Consider the following 17653-nt stretch of genomic DNA (forward strand, 5'->3'; position numbering starts at 1 on the left):
GTGAAAGTTAGTCAACCCAAAAGCCTCATGCAATTCTGCTCTTGTGAAGAAAGTTGCATCTGCGGCTACCCCGATAACTTTCATCAAAGAAAACAACATATTATCATCATCTTCTACTGCCTCCAACTCAAAAGATTTTATTATATAAATTAACGGAAGATTCATTTCAATGTCACTATAATTTTCTTAAAAAAATTATTTAATACTATCTCGGTCCTTTTTATTAAAAAATAAGTTATATAACTTTTTTTCTTATAAAAAGAGCTAAAGGCAGTATCACATTTAAAAAAAAAAAACAAAAGTACATTTTTATTTTTAAAAAAAAGAAACAAAAGTTAATGTGAAGTGTAATTTTCAAAAAATAAAAAAGACCAACATTATAAGTTAGTAAAAGAAGCAATAAACAATATTGTTAACATACAACTACAAAAAAGCAAACCGATCAACCCTTTTTCTTTGAACTGATTCCTTCTTGGTAGCCTTTAGACACACACATACTAGTCTTTGATCATGGAATTCAGATCCAAGTCATGCAGAGATGCAAGGCTGCAGATTGAAAGCTACTGTGGAGGCAAGGTGTCCCCAACAAGCATGCAAGATCTGAGGTGTTACAGTGCTAATAATGCTGCTTCTTCTGCTTATGCACACCAGATAGGTAGTAAGGAGGTGAAGGTGAAGAAAGGGAAAACCTCAGCTACTAAACCATCAAAAAGTTGGAGCTTCACTGACCCTGAGTTGCAGAGGAAGAAGAGAGTTGCTGGCTATAAAATATATGCTGCTGAGGGCAAGATGAAAGGCTCTCTAAGAAAGAGTTTCAGGTGGATCAAGAATACATACACTCAAGCTCTCTATGGATGGTGGTGAATCATATCTTATTCTCTTTTTCTATAATGAGAGTTACTTATTTGTTTGTTTCTCAGTAAATGTTTAAATTAAATCCTCCATCAGCCATAGTAGTCTAGTCTTGTTTGACTAGAACAAGATTGTCTCCATGGAATCTCTTATAAAAAATCCCTAATCCTTTCTGAAGTTCGTTTCCTTTTTGTATGAGATTCCATGGCTTATGGGTGTGTAGTTTGGTTACTACTGCAGAGTTTCTTGATCAGTTTATTTGTATTTTTATTATAAATTTTAACTATAAATGTCAAAAAGAAAATAAATGAATGCGTTATGGGAGAATCGCTCTGTTTCTGTTCTGTTTCATGCTTTCAGCCAGTTATATTGATAATGACGGGTTACTTATGATAAGGGATAATTCAGCATTCTTTTAGCTATATATGTATCATGGCTGGATTGAAACCAACCAAAAGAGGGTAATTAAGAAAATGAAGGCCGAAAAGGAAGTTTTCTCCTTTGCACCGCTAATAGTGATGAAAAATATTCAGATATGTCACTAAACGTTCCAAAGTGTATTTGCTAATCCTGCAAAGTGCAAACCTCAATGACCTTGTCTTGTTTGGTAAATGTCATAAATGTTCCAAAATGAATTGAGTCATTCGGTAATAAACATAACGATTTTACATCTTATTCTTGATAGAACCATAGAGGTTAAAACTCATTCTGTTTTTTAACCAAATTAAATCAGTTTTGTTATTCTAAATAAGTGAAATTCGCTCACTGGAAGCGCAAGATACAAATAAAATAGCTTATGGTTGATCATACGGTGCTGCACACTTAGACAAAAGATAATGTGGCAAAAAAAATAATGAAGATAAAACGAAAGATAATAAAGAGTATAATGTCCCAGATGTTGTGTTTGGTCACACTTCTACACTCAACCCTGCTTTTCGTCCCCTGATGTATGGTGCATCAGTTGTATTATTAGAGAGAATACAAGACATTGTTGATTGTTCCGTGAAATTTGGCAAAAAGATCTTTTAAAAGTGAACTTCTTTTAGGGTACATTTAATTTTGATTTAATTTATAATATAATTGTACTGATTTATTAGAATTTAATAGCATCTACAACGTAGTTGCTTATGAAAGTTGCTTAAAAATATATAATACATTTGGTGTGTTAATGACTTAATTCAGTCATGCTGACTTTTCAATTCCATCCTTCAAACACGCCATATATATTGATACGGTCATACGGACTTCAATTTTTACCTTTTGAGCACTTGTGTTATTGTAAGACATTTGTATCCTCTCATGTTAGTAACGGATATGACATGTTAAAATCAATTTCAACAAGACGGGGGATCACAACCAGTTTTTTTCAAATAAAACTCGGAATTCCACTGTCATACAAGACACCTGAACCTTAAAATTATGTTTATAATTTATAAAGACCAACGAAGTTCACAATTTCACATCTTGCTTACGAATTTGTGATAGTTCCTTCTTTGCAAGTGAAAGAGGCCCCTAAATTTGTAGTATTGTAGCATAGGTCGTTTTACCAGTTGGTGGCTGATGAAATTTCCCACGTGAATCTCAGCAAACATGATATATGATATATATCCAAAAAAGAAAGAGCCAATAAAGAATGAGACATTACTAAATAATAATGATATAAAAGTGGGAAAGATGGTAGAAGTAGAACCAACACGGTCAACTGTGTTAACAAAAGCCTTTTCAAGGCCAGATTTGTCAGGGTTGAGCATATCTTTCTTTAACACTTTATAGTGACCATTACCATCTTGTTGCAGCTTTCCTCCAACAAAATGCACAGACAACACAACACACTCCACTCGGTAGTTTATAAAATTCTTTTAAGAATTTACTATGATAGGTAGTCGAGAATGGAAGCTGCTAATACTGTAACCTCTCGTCATTGAAATTTAGGGTCTCAATACCCCGGATAGTTGACTCGTAATTCTTCATGTTTGATGTATTTCTTCCAGAGGATGTTCGGTTGTGCTCAAATGGCATAATAGGTGAACTTCTTTGAGCACCGGAGATTTTACGAAGTGCTCCTTGACTAGCATCCACGGTGAGAGGATGAGAAGGCTCAGTCTCATTGCCAACAGTTGCATCACGACTGCTTGATACAACACCTCGCCTTGTAGATCCACTTGAACGGAAATTAGAACTAGACAACTGCATGTATCACACACAATTTAAAAATAACATGAAAAATAGCCATGGTACAATGAGATCAGTGTAACTGTAACCAACAAGCAATTTCAAATATGATAAAACCCACAAACTAACACCTGATAACACAATCGCTCGTAGTATATCAGGAACCCACAATGTATAGACTATGCCCTTGTTTGAATAGTTTTTTCCATAAACACTTATTAAATCAAAAAGGAAAGTAAAATGAATTAAACTTCTCCTATAAGTAAAAATCAAATTATACATTTCAACTTTTGTGAGAAGTTAGATATAAAAAAACTTCTCTAAGTTGAAATGCATATCAAGAAGTTTAATTTATTTTACCTTTTTATTTTCTTCTTTTTACAAGTGTTTATGGAGAATTTTATCTAAACAGGACCTATCTTCATTTTCTTTTGCCAGAAAACAAAAACCACAAGAGTATATTCACAGCACAAAACTCTTAAATGCAGCAGGTCCAAAGAATTATATATAACTTGTCTAACACAAAGCTGACTTCTGCAGAATGTTTACATCAATTGCTTTCTTGTATTTTGATCGAGCACATAAACACAAACAATGCAACCAATATTTTATAATTCTGGTTATAACCAAAAGAAACAATGCAACCAAGCAGAGCTTCATACTTTCATTTACATTTTAGATATATGGGAAACCATGTTCGTTAATTTCCTTCTAAAATGATAAACACTCTGAATAAACATTTATTATTTTTTTAAGACAAAATAATGAGGAAGAAAATTGAATATTAATGCATAAATACAGCATCATTCTTTATGCAAGAAATATGCCGAGCTCACAGAGTCACAGTCATAAGCCATCCCATAAATAAATATGTATACTCACCATAACATCTTTAGATCGAGTTGAATCACTTGGAAATGGGGCTTTTTGTCTTGACAACATTCCATCATTTGCAATAGGTCCAGAGTTTCTTCTTCGAGCAGGATCAGATGAAGACCAACCAGTATGCCTACTGTTTTCCCCACCTACACAGAAATTTCCCACATTAAAAGCCAAAAAACGCAAAATAAAAAACCATAAAAACATGGAAAAACCAAGGTAGACAAAATAAAAGGGAAAATAGAAATATCTATACATAGAATAACTAAAATTTTTTAGCTAAGTAAAAAACCGCATATTACTAATAAATAGAAAATTATACCTGTCTGTCTATCAGCATTTACAACAGCTGGTGGCAGCCCAGAACTTGGTCCAGCAGCAGGACCCTGAAAATGTTACTTTAAGTACAATAATCTAATATCAACAAGCAAACATCAAATATAATGCCACTGTATAGAACACCATCACTTACAATAGCACGAGCAGGAGGTGTGGCAATTTGAGATTGCTGATATTTCAAAATGGTCCAATCAAAGACATAATCAAACTGGAATCCTGGAACAAGAGAACACCAGCCAAAACACATAAATGACATATTAAAATGTAAAACTTTACCATCTAGTTATCAAAGACTACATCACATTCAAAAGTGAAATATCTCTAGAAAAACAGAATGGCTCAAACCTTCACGAATGAAAAGGTCACGGAAAAGCCTTTTCAGATAAGCATAATCTGGTTTATCATCAAATTGCAGTGACCGACAGTAATGAAAGTATGAAGCGAACTCTGAGGGGTAGCTACGGCACAGAGACTACAAAGAAGCAAGCCAATTTTTCATGATCAAGAGAGGGGGGGAGGGGGAATCGATAATATGTACCAGAATTCCAAAACATTATTTTATACACAGTTTTTCTCACCTCAATAGAAGTAGAAACTTTCTTCTCACTGATTCTCTCATACTTCTGCTTCTTAGTACCTGCTTTCAATCCCTGCCATGGGAGACTGTAGAAATACCAAGTAAAAAATTAAATTAGAAGTAGGTGATAAAGAAAGACAAAACAACATAGGAGCAAGGATAACTACCTTCCTCTCAAAAAATACATAAGAACAAATCCAAGTGATTCTAAGTCGTCCCTACGGCTTTGCTCTATTAAAGAATGAAAAGGCAATACCAAACTTCAGAATCAATTAACAATAAATACAATGGAAAGGAAGTTTGATGAAGAGATACATTGAGAGCATACCAATTCCAAGATGAGTATTCATACTAGCATATCTAGCAGTTCCAGTCAAATTCTTATTCTCTCTGAAATGGATTACAAGCAGGTGAAATTTAGAGAAACTCCCCAATATTCAAGTATTATTGTAAATTAATAACTTCAAAGTATTGTACAGTCATTCATATATATAATAAATAAAAATAAAACAAAGAATAATACAAAATCATCGCAGAGAAACTACTTAAAGATATTTTGTAAGTAACAACAGCAATTTTATGCACTGATTAGAAAAACATATTCTCACAAATAAATAAAAAATACAAAATATATCCAACAATTGGAAATGAAAGAATTTAAATCGGATTGACTGTCCATGTAAACTCTATACTATTAGTACTTCACTTCACTTGTACCTATTAATTTTCATATAACTTTGAACAGCAGGTACATTAAAATTTTCCAGCAATTCCATATCACACATACACATTTGGTAGTTAATAGATTTATCAATAATATTCTGAAACTCAAAGTTCCAGTGAAGATAAATTAATTTCATATCTTGCCACAATTAGAATAAACTTCACAGCTGCATAAGGTGCCAAACCAGAGGCACCACATAATTCTTGTGTTGCCTAATAGAAAGCTACAGCTTTTTTATTAGGGAACTCTCCCACTAAAAAGTCAGTGTCACACAAATAACTAACAATAATATAACTTTTCAGATATATTCAGTTGATTACTATCCTAATTATTAAAATTTAAAACATGTTTTAACATTGCAACCATCACACTAAAATCAGGAAAATAAAAAATGAAACAAAATACCTGTAAGGAATATGTTGATGGGTAGAGGTGTCTCTGTGCTTCTTAGCAAGACCAAAGTCAATGGCATAAACCTACAAAAGAGGTAAAATTTAAAATGATGCATCTAAGAGACAACAGAAAAGGAACAAAAAAAAAAAGAATTAAAAAAGCAAGCATTAAACTGATACTTGATTTGCACGCCTCCCCAAACCCATTAGGAAGTTGTCTGGCTTGATGTCCCTATGTAAAAATGATTTGGAATGAATAAATTCAACTCGATTTATCTGCAAACAGTTTGAGATTCCCCATTTAAAACAAAATCAGAAAATCTAAATTAGAGGAGTATTTACATAATACAGGACATCCCACCATCTGATCAGCAAGCATGAGAACAGTTTTGAGGGACAATTTACGGGTACAGAAATTGAATAAATCCTCAAGACTAGGTCCCAGTAAATCCATCACAAGGACATTGTAATCTCCTTCAACTCCAAACCATCTCACATTTGGGATCCCAGCTGCCAAATAAAAGTAGCCAACCAAAAACATTTAAGCTGAGTAAAGTAATACAGATACTGCATAGTAAGCAAAGAGATCAGAAAGATAGAAATTCAGTAAGAGTGTAAGACAGGACATTACTTCCTCCTTGCAGTATTTTATACAACTTTGATTCGTACAACAATTGAGGATGCTTAGTTTTGACATTTTCCTGAATCAAAAGGCAAAGAGAAATAGTAAACAAGCATTTCATTAAACATATCCCTAACCCTCGTTAGTCAACACAGTTCTTCAAAAAGTCAACTATCATCAATGCCATTAATTACAGAGGATAAACTGCGGTTGATACTGCCAAACACCCTTTGGAGTTGTGAAACTGAGGCACAAGGGACGAATTAGTCATGAATCAGCCTTAGACACACCTTTTGGCACCTCTGGCCACATTAATTCCTCTACAAGTTTTTTTTTAAAAAAAAAAAAAAAGTGTTCTACACACTGCACTGTCTATGACACATTCCATGATTCACACCTTCACTGCTTTTAGAACTGAACAACACAAGTCTACATTGTATATTGTACGGTATACATACACTAATTTACAAATTACCAACAATAGATGATAAACAACAAATCACACCTAAAAAGAACTAAAATAACTCTGACCAATTCATGCAAACTGTGTTTCGGAAAAGTAGAGGAGAACAAATTGCGAATTAGAGTAAAGTCATAGTACTCACGAGCTTAACTGCAACCTCTTCATTTGTCTGAGTATTCGTACCTGAAAACAAAATTGAATTGAAAAAAAAATAAGAAATTCAGAGTAAAAAAAGCATAAATTAAAAAGTGTAGAAGAAGCAGAGCAAACCGAGATAGATCTCGCCGAAGGATCCGCTACCAATCTTGCGGCCAAGACGGAACTTGTTCGCAACCCGAGGTTCCATTCGATGAGTGGCGAATTAAACCCTAGAGATTGAAAGAAAGTTGAGAATGGAAGGAGTTGGAAGTAGTAGCAGAGAAACGGAAAGGAAAGGAACAGGAGAAAAATGAGAAATCGCAAAAAGATGCGGGCAAGATTGAAAAATGAGACACACTTTCTCTCTCTAAACGTGTAGAAGGAAGAGGAGAGAGAGTCTCTCTTCCCCTCGCGCATTCATCCAAACGGATTTTCTTTCTTTTTCAGTAGCGTGCAGGAAGCCTGCAACTGACTAGACTGGTGCTACATTCAACCACGTTGCTATTCTTTTCTTTTTTAATAGTGGAAATCCAATATCGTGTCTTGGGTTTACAAGAAGTCAAGAACTCGCCCACTCTTGAGTTAAACCCACGTTACTATTCTCTTTTTTTTTTATAAATATATATTTTTCAATCATAAGAAAATGTACAAAAAAATATGAAAAACATAATTTTAAACATCTTAATAAAAAATATTTTTTTAATATTTTAATCAATACCTTAAAAATAAATGTTATAGCATTTGTCATGTTTTTCATTGTTACCATATTGACAAATATACCAATTTGATCACAAATAGAATGTCGAATCCAGATAGACTTTGTTTTTGCAAGCAATAGAAGAATGAGAAGATAAAAAGGAATTGTAAGTGTGAAATTTGAAGATAAAAGGCAAAAGAAAAAGATATAATGTTGGGGTCTATCATGCTTAATTACTTTAATGTAATATGGAATCATAAACATCATTAAGTAGAAAGAAGATGTATGCATATGTACAAAAAAGTCACTCTATCCCTAGCAATGTATAAATGGCCAAACCACACAAAAGCAGGAAAGAAAAGGGGAATGATTAGGAATGAGGGTTTCCAACAAGGGATAACTCAAGCTTTGGAAGAAAAGGGGAATGATTAGGAATGAGGGTTTCCAACAAGGGATAACTCAAGCTTTGGATAGCTTTACTACTTAGTGTGTCTTCCCCTTCTGCTCCCTCTTCTTTATATAAACAATACTTAGTTTAATTTTCACGCTTAACATGAGCTTTCGTGATAAGCATGCCTTTGGGCTCTTCTTCCACTTTTTGACACAATTTTCCTTCAAAGCACTTAATTCTTTTTCTCGACTTCTGCTGATCAAAAATGACAAAAATGTTAATTTCTTCATGTTTCATTAAAATCAATAATAAAATAAAGAAATTACACCAATTTATTAACTAAAATTGACTATTGAATTAACTTATATTTCTTTGTTATCATTCATCATTTGATTCCTTTCTATTAATAGTAAATATTGGTTGGTAGCCGAAAAATATATAATAAATATTTGTTTATTTAAATCAAGTAAGGAAATATCAATTTAGACTCTAAATTAAAAATTGATTGATAATTGAAAATTGTTAGTTGGAAGTGTTAAGTGAGCCTATCGAATAAAAAAAATATTTAATAAAATTATTGTTAAAATGATTAATAGATGTAAAATGACACAACTAAATATGTTTATATCATATTTTACTTAATCATAGTAATTCTTAAGGAATTCAACTTAATTTAAAAATAATAATAATTTGTGATAATTCATATTATTCTGCACACACAAAATTAAGAAAAGAAAATTTTAAAACATTATTTTTTCTAACAATATAAAAAAATTATACGCACTAAGATCTACTTAAATCACTTTATAATAGGGTGTTTAAATAATATATATGAAATTATAATGTTTAACCTTAATGTCATTATCGTAAAAAAAAATAGTATTTTTTTATAATCACAATAAATAAAAATTAAACTCTTATTCTAATGTCAGCAGCACAATAGGAAAATAGATAAGTTGAAATTTTTCTATCAACCAAAAGGAGAGGGAGGTACGGATGTTTTTAGTGGGAGATATTTTTTGATCAACTTTTCCAGTTTTTTGTATGTAAGTGGAAGATTTTTAATCTATATCTATGCTTGCCAACTACGGATAACTGCTGCCATATATCCGAAAATGAAATAGTTCTGACAGGTCACAGATATTAAAAGGAGAATAATACGAGGATTTGTTTTGACATGACAAACAAATTGGAATTATAAGCATTTTGTCGTATTTACTTAGCATCTCTTGTTTCATCCCATCCCATGTTTCCATTTCCATCCTCTTGGCTTGGCGTCAACGCCGGGGATTAGTTCAGTTACTTGCACTCTATTTAACTTTGGTTTCTCTTCTATTTTCTTTAAGAATTTTTTTATTTTAATTATAGATTTTGTATTAAAACATATGTTGTCATAAGAAAAATTAATTCCGAATATAAAATAAGCAACCCTTAATATCCCAAGAGATCTATGAAAAATACACTTCCTCGTGGTTCTTTCTTTTAATAATATTAATTTTGAGTTGAGTAACTTTTATTTCATCCCCTTTTACCTCTTATCTTTGATAATATTAATTTTGAATCTTGAGATAAGTAATTAAAATTAATCTGAACCACATGAAATGCAATAATTATTTTTTTAACACTACTTGGCTGCTTTCATTTCTTCACCATCACTTGAATTTAACCATCTGCTAAGTGAGAATTACACTTTGATCATTCAGAATTTACTAGTTTGGTGAGCTCTTCTACTTAAATATGTTACATACTACAACGGCTCCCATGCTTTTTCTCTTAACTAAATGGGACTTTCATTCACCCCCATACGCAAGCAACATAAGCATGAAAAGAATTTAAATGAGGCTAGAGCCCCAAAAAATAAATAAAAAAATGCAAACCCTAAAAGGACTGAAAACTAATAAATTATTTTGTAATGGTCATGATGGGGAGAAAGCCCCCAGTGAAGACTGCTGCTTCTTCTGCAGCTTGCCTTTAAACTGCCTAATCTTTGCTTCCACTCTTGCCGTGAATCCAATCTTCGTTTCGTGCCGTGCTTTAGACCGCTCCCTGGTCCACATGTGTTGATCTTCAATGTCTTTCTTGTAGTACTTGATTTCTTGGATAATGTGATGATCCATGGGATTAAAACATCTTTGGAAGGATATGTGGGCAAGATAAGGAAGAACGCATGCGATTGTTACTAATAGGGTTGCTGCCCAATAAATAGGAGCAGGAGCAAGAACCTCAACCAATAGTTGGTAGGCAGACTTGGAATATTGTGGTGGAAGCATTCCATATAACAAGAGAAAAACGTACCAAGTGGTTATGCTGCCCCACACAAAGAGGTGTTGAATCCATGTGAAATGGCTCATTGTCAGAGCAATCTGGCAATTGACAGCCCAGATGATGCAAGTGAACATCGTGGTCCCAACAGCAGCCATGTCTGTGGTCTGGCCATTTGCACGAAAAGCTTGGTCATAGAAAATGATTATTACAAGGAAGAAGATGATGAGGGAGGAATAAAGACCATTTCCCATCCATCCCAAGATTCTATACCAGTCAAAGAACAAATTCTTGGGTCCTTGCTGATACAGTGCAGGAAACTGCAACGAGCAATGGCACATCAAAGGTTAGATTATCCAAACACGGATGAACATACAGAATTCATTGAAGGCATTTCAAGAGACCAAACAAACCTGTAAGCAAACTTCTGATGGAACATCTTGCTCAAAAACTCCAAGAGAAATGACAGGCAATGATGTAAGAACAACATTAAACAATATCATGTACCAGTCATCATAAACAGATTGTCCAGAGAAGCCCGCAAAGGCCTCAAAATAGAATATGGTGAGGCCAAATGCTATATTTTTGTAGAAGAAATAACATATCTGGCAAGCATAATGGATTACATTAGAAGGAAAATATCTGAATCAATTTCGTAACAGAAACAAGAGCAAAAAAAATTACATTCATTTCTATCTATGCACGGGATAATAACGAAGAAGACATTCAAGAAATGAGAATAATGATCAAGATTCAAGATGAATATATCAATTACCATTTGTGCAATTCTCTTGTAGCACCAGTGTCCATGGACTACCAGAAGCCGCTCCAAAAACCGGAACTGGGCAATAGCAAAGTCACTAGCCATTACTGCCTGAAAAGAAATTGCAAGCTTGAGTTCCACAACTTCCACAAATGTTACATGCTTCCAAACAGAAACACGCACACACACGTCTGTGTTTTCTTGATCTTAAAGATTGTAGTAACAAGTGTTTTAGGCCAATTGTAGGTTTTAACTAAATTATTCTTCGCAATTGATGATGTAAATATGAACTGGAATCAGCAAGTTGGTCATTTTACACTATTTCACACGAATGGAATGGAAGCATACAAATGTGTTAAATTTAAATATTGATCAGCTGACAATTTTTATATAACCCATATTCATAGCAAATACTAAAAGTCAGACTAAAGAAGTTAGTACTCAGTAGACATTTTATTAAGCAAAAAATAATCACTGTCCAAAATTAATAACATTAACTACCATGCACTTTTTTGTTCAGGGAATGATGAACAGCAGATAGATTGGAAACAGTGTTGTGGACAAAGAAAATTTTAGCTTTTCAAGATCATCAGAAAAAAGTAAATTCAGACTGGATGTTCCTCATCTGGTCCTGTCTATTATCAGTTAAAGAATTCAAGAAAATACAAGGAAGTTAGATAAGTTCCAATAAAAGCAAGAAGCTTTGCCCTTGGTCAGCACTGACAACAATAAACTCACCAAAAAGGCCTGACAAGAAATCTGCTCCAGAATCCAACTAGAACAACAAAGTTAAAACACAAACAAACATGACAGGTTCCCCTTATACCTAGCCCCAGTCATTTTTCTAAAATATCAAAGGTACACAAACCAAAATTTGATTTATATTTTGAAAATGAAGCATATTACAGTGTTGCAACTAGCAAAAATATATATTAGAATACATCATATGCAGATATAATTTTGCATGGCATAACAATGCATAAAAGAGCTGGACACTGACCTGCATACCTTCAACCCCACTGATTCCAACACCAATGTCAGCTTCTTGAATCATTCCAACATCATTTGCACCATCACCTATGGCTAAAGTGGTCTTCCCAGTTCCTTCTTTCACTAACCTTGTTACCTGACTCCAAAGGAATAAGGGATTAAGAAACAACTAAGCAGTACACATTTTATTTACACTCATACACTTGATCATATAGAGATAGAGATTAGATAAATTCTACCTACAGAAGTATTTAAACAACAACTGTTCACAACAGAACTCTTGGATCTATACCTTATCTTTCCCACATAACATCAACATAGAGCTATGCATGCAGTTGTGCATGTTTTTCAGTCCAATAATTGTGAGTAGCATCATTTATAGTTATCATTTATTGAAATGCAGTATAAAATATTAGAGTAGAGCTCACAAAGGTACAAATGAAAAAAGAAAAAGGTCCTACCAATGCTTTTTGCTTTGGAGACACACGACAGCAAATGACAGATGCGCAACCAACAGCCAATCCCAAAAATTGGTGCTTGACATCATCTTCTAAAGCATATGTTAGAGTTTTTCCGTCAATAATTAATGCAAACGCAGCATGTGGATCCTTTTCCAGCTTTATCATTTGTGAGGCATTGGTGATTTGATTCAAGATGTTGCCTTTGATAACCTGAGGGGTTACAAGAGCTAAGTCTATTATCAGATGAAACTTGAAAGTCATGTCTATCAGTAAATTTTTTTACTCTATCTCAATGAAAAAAATTACCTCTTTCCCATCATTAGTTACAGAATCTGAATTCATTGTGATACAGATTTGCTTCATGCCCTGTCTAAGTAAACTACAAGCAAATCTGCACGACAGAAACAAAAGTTTCAGCAAACTCAATTGCAGAGGCACTTTTGAGTAACTTGAAACAGAAATGAAATAGTGTTATGTGGTTAAATAATTTGCAGTAGACAGACCCAATGTTGATTGCAGTTTCCATCTTATCCCCAGTCAATACCCAGATCTTTAGACCAGCTTGAGCAAGTTTATCAATGCATTGAGGCACCTAAAGAGAATAAAAAGATGAGAAATGGTAGAGGCGGAGAGAAGAAACAACATATTTTGACTATATAAATAATGATACAACATACCCCTTTCTGTAGTTTATCTTCCACTGCAGTAGCCCCAACAAGAATCAACTCTCTTTCCATAACATCTGAAACCTGCTCAAGCATTGTGTCTCTCTCAGACCCAACAGCTGTCTTGGCCTTCTGAAACTCATTATTCCAATCAGAGTACTCTTGGTCATCAAGCTTTCTGTAAGCCAGAGCTAGCGTTCTCAAACCAGCTTCTCCATATTCATTCAAATGTCTAGTAGTAGCCTCCAAATACATTTTTCCATTCTTAGACAGTCGATCAAATATGATACTGCACAACCAGGCAAGAAGATAATGGACGTCAAAGTTTAGAGAGGGACATCAAAAGCCTCTCTATGACAGCATAAATGTGTGTTTTCACAAGCTTCCTCTGGAAGCAGGGAGTTGTTGTGATTATATAGTATGCTAGTAGTAAGTAGAATATAAACTCCACAAGCATGAAGAGGATTTTAATGATTCCATTGTCGAAACTGATAGACGGTCCTAGTGTCCTACTCGATCATTAACACCATCTGTTCAGCTGAGCTGACAATAATATAGACAGAAATCACATTAGTATGCTAACCTGTCAGCTCCTTTGCAGAAAAGAATGATGCTTCCCTCTTCATCACGCACAATGACTGACATGCGCTTTCTTTTGCTAGTAAAGTCCAGCAGATTCAAAATTTTATATTCTCTGTATAACTCAACCAAAACACAAAAATAAATAAATAAATATACAAATAAAAGCTAAGAAATTTGGCATCACAAACAAAATAATTCAAAAGCAAATGTCAGAACCCCTCCCCAAAAAATAGGAAAAGGATAAGCATCATGGAATTTGTGAATGTGCACCTCACCTTTGAACCACTTGACCTGAAGCAGAAAATCTTTCACAAATGGCAACACTTGATTGAGTTCTCCTATAAAATTCAAAACCAAATTCTCTGGCTGCTACTAGAAAAGCTCCTTCATCAGGTGATTCGGCTTCATATGTACAACTCTCAGTCTCCTCGTTCAGTTCAGGAATGGCTGTATGGCAAACTGCTAATATCCGGAAAAACAGCAAAAGGACATCGGCATTGGGTTCTTTCAACCAATTACCATTCATAAGGCGATCATCTTCAAACCCAAATCCCTTTATGGCAGGCCTTCGAGCTCCATCATCCTTGGAAGTAACAGCAGTCCCCAATTCAGTTTCTTCATCTTCTGTGATATTTTCCCATGGCACGTTACTCTCTTTACGCATGGGGAAATTAGAGAGATTCAATTCCTGCTCCTCAAGATCAGAAGCCATCTGCTTTGCTGCAGCAAGTTCAACTTCACTGGAACGAACACCATACGCAGTACCAGCAATGGAGCACTTCAAAAAGTCCATCTGGTTGCAGGTTAAAGTGCCAGTTTTATCAGATAGGATAGTGTCTACCTGACCCAACTCTTCATTCAAATTTGAAGTCCGTGCTTCAGCTGGAGTACCAGATTCATCATCATACATTTGAATGTCTTGGTTAATGAAGGTTGCCTGTAATACCTTCACAAACTCAATTGAAACATAAAGCGAGATGGGTATCAAATATCCATATAGAATGAGTGCAGTAATCAGATGGCTCATCCCAGCCAATCCAAGTTTTCCAGGGTCAAACTGGTATTCAATATTGCCAGGTCGTAAATACCACCACTTTGGGGTTTGGTATTTGGTCTTGAAAACAAATCCTATCGAACTAATAAAAGATATCAATATAAGGACAGTGAAAAGAGTGTATATGATATAATCCATCTTTTTTTCTATTGTGCTTCTTTTTGAAGGGGATTTGGTAGAATTCTGCATGACTTTGCTGTCATGTCCAGTGAAAATGACCACTCCATAGACATGATCAGTGTTCCTAAGCTTTGAATCTCGGAGAAGAATTTGACCAGGATCAAGAGGATAAACCTGATGTTCATACTCAAAGTTCCCAACAAAAGTGTAAAGATCGGGATTGGGATCTTCACAACGTATTGTTCCAGAGAAATCCTTAAAAGCCCCATCATTATCCAGAGACAAGGTAGCCTCCAAAGATCTCTTCACCTTCAAGTTGGTCTCCCCATCTAAATTCATTGTCTCCACATAGCATATCCCATCTTCATAACTCGACGCCAAGAGAAGCAAGTCAGCTGGAAAAAATTGGTCCTTTTCTACTTTTACCACATCCCCAACCATAATCTTCTGCCACGACCTGAGACCAAAATCACCATTGCCTTTATGGAGACTAGCTTTCCGGTGATTAACTTTGACATCCTGAAGGAACCTGCGCGAATCCTCCAATGCCTCCTTTGCCATACTAAGCCCCACAACAAACGCCAAAGGAGCAATCATGCTAAGAGGGCTGAAAGGTGAAATTGGAGACGCCGAAAGGCAAGCAGCCAAAAGGAAGTATATATTAGCAACCCTTCGAAATTGTTCAAACAATGCCTTAGGGAAAAACGTGATGACATTATATTTGGTGGTTGATACATCATTCTTGCAGTAAAATAGAGAATTCTTTTCAAGGAGTTGAGGCTGGTTGCAGTATACTGTTCGTGAGTAACCAGGACCTTGAAGTGGATGAGGCACCTCCTCAGTGGTAGTTGGCCTCAGGCAACCACCAAATGTGTAAAGATGGCTCCTTCGGAGCCTTGCCCGGATCCTCCCCCGTGCCATTCTACCCGGATTTCAGCTCAAGGGTAGTTTATAGCTGACAACATAACCACCACCAACAAAACCTAAATTTGCCTCTAGGGAGCAATTAAACCTTCCCCTTTATCCCCAATTTTGCTTTTCTGCAACCTGGAAAAATATACACAAACAAAATTATCAACCACAGCACATAAACGAGATGATCATTTGATGCATACCATGGAACCTAAATAATACTTTCAATTGAACAAAACCTAAATTCATGCGTGAAAACGTAAAAAGAGAAATCATGCAAATTCCTAGCGTGTCCGTACATCAGAAAATTTAAGAGATAATCCGAAATTAAGAGGAAACAAAAAGAAAGAAAGGCTGAAATTAAGAGGAAACAAAATTAAGAGAGATCTTGTGACCGTTTAATAAGGTCTGGGAAATTCGTTGAAATCAGATTGAGAAGATAATGCAGACGCGTCCATCTAAAAAATTCACAACAGCTTAAAGGAATGAACGAAACGAACGTCTTAAGGGGATAATTACTTATTTGTAATTTATCCTTGGTGAATTCAAAAGGGGAAAAGAGAGAAGAAAAAAACTGAGCTAAAAAAGGAGATATAGAGAAAGATAAGGTAGGAAAAAAAACCTCGAAATTGAGTAATGAAAAGACAATTAAAACAAAGAGAAGAAGATTTCGAAGAAACGAAACTGCATTGAGCACAAGAAAAAAAAACACGTTTAAAAAAACGCACCAAACAGAAAGGAAGTGGCGTCTCCATGTAGAGGAGGACGGCAGGCAGGCAGGCGCTGAAACAAAACAAAACAAAAACAATGACAGAAAGAGATAGATATTAAGATGGAGAGAAGAAGCTGGTTGTGATTATGTGCGTTGAATTGAAGGTTCTCAGAACAGTAATTGCATTTGTATTTTCACCGCAACAAGAGACAAGTGCTGTAATTCTGATTGCATTAATGGCACGATTTAATGAAAAAGTTTAGGATAAAATAAATAAATATGTACTGTACTGGGTGTTTTGTGAGAGAAGACAAAGACAAAGTTTGGAGAGGAAGGTCGTGTGCGTGTGACTCCTCACAAGTCCGAAGCAATTTTTCATAATTCCAGCTTCTTCTTATTCTTTTTTTAGGAGTATCAAACACGGTTTCTTGACCTGGAACATTTCATCTTTTCACTGAAATGCCAAATGGCCTTATCAAATCAAATTATATCCCTTTTCTTCATTATGAATTTAAGAAAATGCAGCGTGGACCCCATTTTCCAATTTGGCGGGCCATAATATCAAATGCGGTTAATAGTAGTGTTGTCAGGGACAGAGACAGAGTCTAGGATTTTTGCCCTTCTATTAGTGGGACCACCATCTGCCACGTGGACAAAGCGTTTCGCTTTCTATAAAGTAGGTACACATTTATGCATGTATGTATCGGTAGTTAAGAAAGTCTCGAATTCCTTCATAGTCAAGCTAAAATAATTATTATAAACACTTTTTTTTTTCTTTTTTCCTTGAATGTAACACAGAGTATGTAAGAGTATTTTTTTAGGATGATATTGATATAAAGTTCTTATCTATTTATTTGTTTTGCTTCACTTTTATCCGGGATTTCAC

At 34.8% G+C, this 17653-nt stretch overlaps 3 protein-coding genes across 7 annotated transcripts; 1 reads left to right on the plus strand and 2 right to left on the minus strand.

Annotated features, from left to right (window-relative positions):
• Positions 1-408: 408 nt before the first annotated feature.
• LOC100305940 (uncharacterized) lies at positions 409-1177 on the plus strand. The gene has a single exon (NM_001248330.3). It carries the CDS (start codon positions 511-513, stop codon positions 862-864), a length of 354 nt encoding a protein of 117 aa, NP_001235259.2. The 5' UTR covers positions 409-510; the 3' UTR covers positions 865-1177.
• Positions 1178-2493: 1316 nt separating this feature from the next.
• On the minus strand, positions 2494-7723 carry LOC100778165 (casein kinase 1-like protein 2). 2 transcript variants are annotated; one of them, XM_006595020.4, is made up of 15 exons: positions 7517-7678; positions 7291-7388; positions 7163-7203; positions 6567-6636; positions 6297-6445; positions 6116-6211; positions 5949-6019; positions 5148-5209; positions 4987-5050; positions 4821-4905; positions 4588-4714; positions 4376-4458; positions 4226-4289; positions 3907-4049; positions 2494-3039 (listed from the first exon to the last, which is right to left on the minus strand). In XM_006595020.4, exons 2-15 carry the CDS (start codon positions 7364-7366, stop codon positions 2752-2754), a joined length of 1419 nt encoding a protein of 472 aa, XP_006595083.1. In that variant the 5' UTR covers positions 7367-7388; positions 7517-7678; the 3' UTR covers positions 2494-2751. The 2 variants fall into 2 exon arrangements, with proteins under 2 accessions (XP_006595083.1, XP_003543581.1); XM_003543533.4 differs by having other exon boundaries at positions 7291-7723.
• Positions 7724-9920: 2197 nt separating this feature from the next.
• On the minus strand, positions 9921-17208 carry LOC100778710 (probable phospholipid-transporting ATPase 4). 4 transcript variants are annotated; one of them, XM_006595021.4, is made up of 11 exons: positions 16784-17208; positions 14245-16190; positions 13971-14081; positions 13400-13676; positions 13226-13314; positions 13029-13113; positions 12723-12932; positions 12272-12397; positions 11284-11382; positions 10922-11113; positions 9921-10828 (listed from the first exon to the last, which is right to left on the minus strand). In XM_006595021.4, the coding sequence occupies exons 2-11, from the start codon at positions 16062-16064 to the stop codon at positions 10163-10165; spliced, it is 3675 nt and encodes a 1224-aa protein (XP_006595084.1). In that variant the 5' UTR covers positions 16065-16190; positions 16784-17208; the 3' UTR covers positions 9921-10162. The 4 variants fall into 4 exon arrangements, with proteins under 4 accessions (XP_006595084.1, XP_014621593.1, XP_006595085.1 ...); XM_014766107.3 differs by having other exon boundaries at positions 17058-17204; XM_006595022.4 differs by lacking the exon at positions 16784-17208 and adding an exon at positions 16678-16749.
• Positions 17209-17653: the final 445 nt, after the last annotated feature.

The sequence above is a fragment of the Glycine max genome, chromosome 13 (genome assembly GCF_000004515.6).
Source record: "Glycine max cultivar Williams 82 chromosome 13, Glycine_max_v4.0, whole genome shotgun sequence".
In the NCBI taxonomy this organism is placed as follows: Eukaryota; Viridiplantae; Streptophyta; class Magnoliopsida; order Fabales; family Fabaceae; genus Glycine; species Glycine max.

Coding starts and splice junctions, on each gene's coding strand:
- LOC100305940 (NM_001248330.3), top strand. CDS start 511: ATGGAATTCAGATCCAAGTCATGCAGAGATGCAAGGCTGCAGATTGAA.
- LOC100778165 (XM_003543533.4), bottom strand. CDS start 7,366: ATGGAACCTCGGGTTGCGAACAAGTTCCGTCTTGGCCGCAAGATTGGT. Junction 4,050..4,225: donor AAATGCTGATAGACAGACAG/GTATAATTTTCT, acceptor ATTTCTGTGTAG/GTGGGGAAAACAGTAGGCAT. Junction 3,040..3,906: donor CTCGATCTAAAGATGTTATG/GTGAGTATACAT, acceptor TGATACATGCAG/TTGTCTAGTTCTAATTTCCG.
- LOC100778710 (XM_006595021.4), bottom strand. CDS start 16,064: ATGGCACGGGGGAGGATCCGGGCAAGGCTCCGAAGGAGCCATCTTTAC. Junction 13,315..13,399: donor AAGATAAACTACAGAAAGGG/GTATGTTGTATC, acceptor TATTCTCTTTAG/GTGCCTCAATGCATTGATAA. Junction 12,933..13,028: donor TAACTAATGATGGGAAAGAG/GTAATTTTTTTC, acceptor GTAACCCCTCAG/GTTATCAAAGGCAACATCTT.